This window comes from Mus pahari, chromosome 13 (genome assembly GCF_900095145.1).
Source record: "Mus pahari chromosome 13, PAHARI_EIJ_v1.1, whole genome shotgun sequence".
NCBI lineage: Eukaryota > Metazoa > Chordata > Mammalia > Rodentia > Muridae > Mus > Mus pahari.
In genome coordinates this window covers 78,920,741-78,926,655 of record NC_034602.1, presented here as the reverse complement: position 1 = coordinate 78,926,655, position 5,915 = coordinate 78,920,741, and the positions used below count along the sequence as shown (strand labels likewise).

Here is a 5,915-nt window from a genome sequence, read left to right as displayed (position 1 = left end):
GAATCAAGAGTTTATCCAGACTGGGTAAGTGATCCATTCCTGTCATCAAAACATTTTGGGAGGTTGAATCAAGAAAATCAGGAATTCACGTCATTTTGAGCTACCATAGCTACTTAGTGTGTCTCAAAAAATGCAAGAGAATTTTATATTCAGTTTTGTTTTTTTTTTTTAAATCATTGCTATCTCTGCTGTGACACAAAATTGTTTCATTTTGTTCTCTCATACATTTTAACCTTAGAACTGGCAGCAAATTGGGCATTTCTCCACTGATGTTGGCAGCTATGAATGGGCATACAGCTGCAGTTAAGCTCCTGTTAGACATGGGCTCTGACATAAATGCTCAGATAGAAACCAATCGGAACACTGCCCTTACATTAGCCTGCTTCCAAGGAAGAACTGAAGTGGTTAGCCTTCTGCTTGATCGAAAAGCAAATGTTGAACATAGGGCTAAGGTAAGAAAAATACTGAAACTTAACAGTTGTTTACTCTTCGTTACTGTGACAAAATATCTAAGAAAATAATTTTAAAGAAGGAAAATAGGTTTATTTTAGAGGTTATGATTTCGTTACTTTCTAGCCTCATGCAAATATGTGGGCACACATTTTTAAAGGTATTAATGATAAGTTATTAGCTGAAAATTATGTGGTTTTGTAAAGGTCGGGATACATTATGAAGTGTCATTCACATCAATGGACTTGTATCTTGTTCAGACTCTAATCCACTGATTTTAGGTAGAATTAAAGTTTTAATTAGCTGTAACTCAAGCAAGTAGCAGTACAGAAATTTGTGGATATGTGGAAACTGTGCCATATTGTTACCTCAGTTTGTTAACATTTTGGCTGTTTCTGGTCTCTTCCATAGTTTGTTTTTTTTTTATTGTTTTTTTTTTTTATTTATTTATTTTCCATTAAACCTAGACTGGCCTCACACCGTTAATGGAAGCAGCATCTGGTGGTTATGCAGAGGTGGGCCGAGTTCTTTTGGATAAAGGTGCTGATGTGAATGCCCCTCCAGTTCCCTCCTCAAGAGACACAGCTTTAACCATAGCCGCAGATAAAGGGCATTATAAATTTTGTGAACTTCTCATTGGCAAGTATGTCATGAGCATATTCTTTGTGTTATAAATGTATGTTAACATTCTGAGGGCAATGTCACTGGGTTAAAAAGTCAAATGCAATCTAAACTTTCCTCTTTCTTTGGGCTTCAGGTTGACAGTAACTGTTCTGTTTCAGACAGTTGCAATTTTAGTTACATGGTAGCTACCTGTCGGTTTTCCAGAAAATGCTTGTTGGTTTTGGCTTTTGAACTTTAAAAATTTTTAAAGACTATCTGTGTGTAGTGGCGCGTGCCTTTAATCCCAGCTCTTGAGAGACAGCGGCAGGTGGATCTCGGTGAGATAGAGGCTGGACTGGTCTATGTAATGACTTACAGGGTAGCCAAGGCTTGGAGAGAGACCCTTTCTTAAACTCTTAAACACCTTGCATAACATCCTGCATGGTGTTTGGTTTTGACTTCTCCTAAACTGTTATTAATGTTATCTTATTACCATGAGTTACCTGGACACTAAAGCTCTATTCATTTCTCTGTGTACTATAAATCCAAGTAGTTTGAGATAGATATTCCTTCATAGGATACTGTTTGTCTCCTTGACACTATTTATTTAAGGTGCTGAATGAGTGTTTTTTGCGGAGTTCAGAGTTATGCAGTAATTTTTTTAAAAGGAAAGCACGTTGAATATATGAATGTTTAATTTGACAGAAGTTCTCTGTGATACAATTTGCCCTTGAATTTTTTTCCTCTTTAAATTTTCATGGCAGTTTATTTTTACTGCTACCCCATCATTCCATCTCCTGTAAGAAAAACTGTCTTCCATTTCAGGGGAGCTCATATTGATGTCCGAAACAAGAAGGGGAACACTCCGTTATGGCTAGCAGCAAATGGTGGACACCTAGATGTGGTTCAGCTACTGGTGCAAGCAACTGCAGATGTAGATGCAGCAGATAACCGCAAGATAACTCCGCTCATGGCTGCATTTAGAAAGGTAGTACTTATTATCCTCATTCACTTGCAGCACTGCACGTGGCCAGTTGTGCTAGGGAGAACATGGCCTAGTGATTATTCTGAACTTATTTCTGTGATGTAATAACTTTGATGAAAGCAGTAATATTATGTGCAAATGAAATGCTCTACTGGCAAACCAAATAGATTCACTATTTCAAAAATCCTGCAAATGTGATTCATATTGGATATTAAAGCAAAGGATACTTGCAAAAAGATGCTCTAGGGTGATGTAGCTGGATGACTCCCTGGGTAAAGGTGCCTGACATGAAGCCTGACAACTAGAGAATGTCATCGGGACTTAGGTAATCGTAAAACTCCACAGAGTTGTCCTCTGACCGCTACCTGTGTGCTTTGGCATAGCCGTTCCACCCCCCCCCCCCCTTAATACATCATGGGCATATGGATGGCACATGTAATAAGAAGTAAAATAAGACATATATTCTAATATGTACATTTGAAATCTAGTTATAATTTCATCTCACAAAATAATATTTGTATGGTTTCTTACATTACCATTAAACAGTAAGTTTTATTGTTGGTTTTCTTCATTCATCTGGGTTTCTTGTTATTGGCTTGGTTTGGGTTTTGTCTTGTTTTAGGTTGGCTTTGATATGGGTTCTTACTAAGTTGCTTTGGCTGGCTTGGAACTTTGCTGCAATTCATAGATTATACTTCCTCTGTATAAAAGTGCTGGGATTAAAGATCTATACAAGTAAGACTGGCCTTGTTGTTGTCAGTGAAAAGCCTCACTATCAACAGTTTAATGAAAATACTATATTTAGAACTAGGAATCAAATTTTAGAACAGACACATTTTTTGTTACTCTGGTCCAATCGCACAGACCTATTGGACAGGTTATTTTGGCCCAGGCTGTCTTGAAACTCTCTCTATAAGATGACTTTTAAACTGTCGATACTCGTGGGTCAGCCTTTCTGGAATAGACACTTATATATAAATTGCATTTTTTATTGTATTAAGGCATTTAAAATTTTATTACCTTAAAAAAAACCATCATTAGGGTTATAGCTTAAAGAGAATGTAGTTGTCTAATGTGCATGAAGGTCTGAGCTTTACCCCCCCCCACACACACACACACACTACAAAAACTTTTCATTTATAAAAAAATATCTTATGGATAGTACAACATGTAGTATTTTTAGGATATAAGTTACAATACATCATTTTTCTTTCCTTTGGCTTTATTCTTATTTTTTCTAACCTTCGAGATAAGGTCTTGGTATGCACTGTCGATGACCTAGGACTAGCCATTTAGACCAGTGTGACCTCAAGTTTATGAAGACCTGCCTGCCTCTGCCTCTTGTACTGCAGTTACAGGCGAGCGCCTCCACTCCCGGTTACGGGTTCTTGGTTTTTATTCCTCCTCGCCTCTGGTTCTTGTAAACTACACAGACACTTGCTCCCTTTTTTCTCTGTAGCATTTAAGTCTACTCTTTGCTCAGTGGCATCTTTTCATATTAGAATCCTCTTAACTGGTTTGCTATTGAAGCCAGCACAGTTTAGTGTCTTTAAATCTCAGCTTCCATTATAAATCCCTAATGAAAAAAGAGAGTCATGCTGTTGTTTGATCTTTTTCTTACCTCCTCTCTGGTTACCATTGTTCTTAAGTAGAATGCCCATGTTCTTCCCCATTGTTTTTCTAGTTATTCATTCTTTGGGTTGTTTAAATTTCCCCTTCACAAAGTGTTCCTGCCTTGTTGGAGTTCATATAAAAGTTGTAGAAGTTCTATAATGCTTCTGCAACCCTTTGTTATATCTTATTAATTCTTTTCTACAAGTACTGGAATTAAATAGATCGCCAAGTACAGCAGCTTGCCTACCTAATTCTATCCCTCCTTCCCTCTTTTAAATGAATGTTAACAGGAAAGGTGCTATATTAGTGGTAGCATAGAAACATAGAAATTTTAAGTATTCCTTTAAAGCCAAGGATAAAACATGTAACTGCAAGTTAAAAGGAAGAGAGAGCCTAACTTCTCTCAGTACTTTGGAAGCTGGGTTAAGACAGTCTGCCTTACATAACAGGTTTGAGACTGGCTTCGGCATGGGGAGTGCTCATCCTGCTAGAAGCCAGTTGGTGCTACGTAATGATCTTCTGCATCAAAAAAGAGAAGAGATAGGCAAATAACTTAAAACATGACAGAGTAGGCAAGATGGCTTAGCAAGTAAAGGTACTTTCCGTGCACACCTGCCCATGTAGAGGTGGAAGAAGGGAATTGAATCCATACATGACATAAACACATGAACATGTATATAGGAGACAGTTTTGCATGTACATATACATGTGATACTAACTCCTATCTACCCATATTACCTAAATTGTGGGTATTATTTCAGAAATTAGTAAATACTGAAGAAAACGGACAGTAGGCTCATAACCAGAAGATGTGTGGGTATGGAGTTTCTTTCTTTGAGATTATTGTGCGATACTTAGTCCTCACACTTAGCCTCCCTCACTTAGGACTGGGCAACCAGATCTCTCTGATAACAAATTGTTGCCTTTTTATTGAAGCAGGGCCACACTCTAGTCCTGCCTGTCCAAGGCTTGCTATGTAAACCAGGCTGGCCTTGAACTCTCAAAGGTCTTTCTGCCTCAGTCCTGGAATTTAAGGTGTGTGACATCAAGCCTGGCAATTATCTTTACATTTAGTACTTAGAATTAAAAAATGAATGATAGGGCTGGTGAGATGGCTCAGCGGGTAAGAGCACCCGACTGCTCTTCTGAAGGTCCGGAGTTCAAATCCCAGCAACCACATGGTGGCTCACAACCATCCGTAACAAGATCTGACTCCCTCTTCTGGACTGTTTGAGGACAGCTACAGTGTTCTTACATATAATAAATAAATAAATCTTTTTTAAAAAAATGAATGATAGCAGAAAAAAAAGGATGATGACATTTATAGAATATTTTCTCATTGAATGTCTCTGTCACTTCATGCTGATACTCATTCTTTTATTCAGAGTGTTTAGAATTTGTTCTTTATTTTAGGGAAGGCAACATGAGAAAGAAAAATGCAGTTCCAACTTGCTGGAATAAAGACTGTGCTTTCCATTTATAGTGTAAATACAAAGGTCTTCACTTTGCATCATTAGCATTAATGTCAATGTTAGTTCAGACAGTATGGATTTATTGAACTCTGTTAGCATCTGCTTTTGATCTAACAGTGATACTTGTTTTTAGGGTCATGTGAAGGTGGTGCGCTACTTAGTCAAAGAGGTCAATCAGTTTCCATCAGATTCGGAATGCATGAGGTATATAGCAACCATCACTGATAAGGTAATGTGGGCTTCAGATTTACTGTATATACAAACTGGGGATTAGTTTTGGTTAATACTGCTTTTGTGCCAATAGAACTTGGTGGGAACAAAAAAAGTGTAATATGTAACAGTTTTGTTTACATATTATTTATGAACTTTTAAAAGATGTAGTTTTGTAATGTATTCTGAGAAAAACCTTAGTAGATCCTTATTCTCTAGCAAGAAACCTTGATTCCTTAAACATTACGGAAATTGGTGTAGCTATAAATTTGAGAGGAGGAGTCATGGCTGGAGGTGAAGTTCATCCGCATTCTTCTCTGCCCCGATATGATTCTGCTTTGCTCAACACTTGTGGATTGAATTTTGGTAGGTGTAGGAAAATATAAATAAATCCTACAAGAGAACTAATTGATAGCTTCCACTATCGTTTTTGTTTTTGTTTTGTTTTTTGCAAGACAAGGTTTCTCTGTATAGCCTGTGCTGTCTGGAACTCACTCTGTAGACCAGGCTGGCCTCAAACTCAGAAATCTGCCTGCCTCTGCCTCCCAAGTGCTGGGATTAAAGGCGTGTGCCACCACTGC

The 5,915-nt window shown here is 37.8% G+C and overlaps 1 protein-coding gene across 1 annotated transcript in view; it reads left to right on the top strand.

Moving 5' to 3' along the window:
• The window catches only part of Ankrd17 (ankyrin repeat domain 17), a 144,779-nt gene that overhangs the window by 101,783 nt on the left and 37,081 nt on the right, over nucleotides 1-5,915 (top strand). The window contains exons 19-22 of the mRNA XM_029545023.1: nucleotides 237-452; nucleotides 918-1,093; nucleotides 1,879-2,041; nucleotides 5,258-5,353. Coding sequence (XP_029400883.1) covers nucleotides 237-452; nucleotides 918-1,093; nucleotides 1,879-2,041; nucleotides 5,258-5,353 — 651 coding nt within the window. The remainder of the gene's footprint in view (nucleotides 1-236; nucleotides 453-917; nucleotides 1,094-1,878; nucleotides 2,042-5,257; nucleotides 5,354-5,915) is intronic.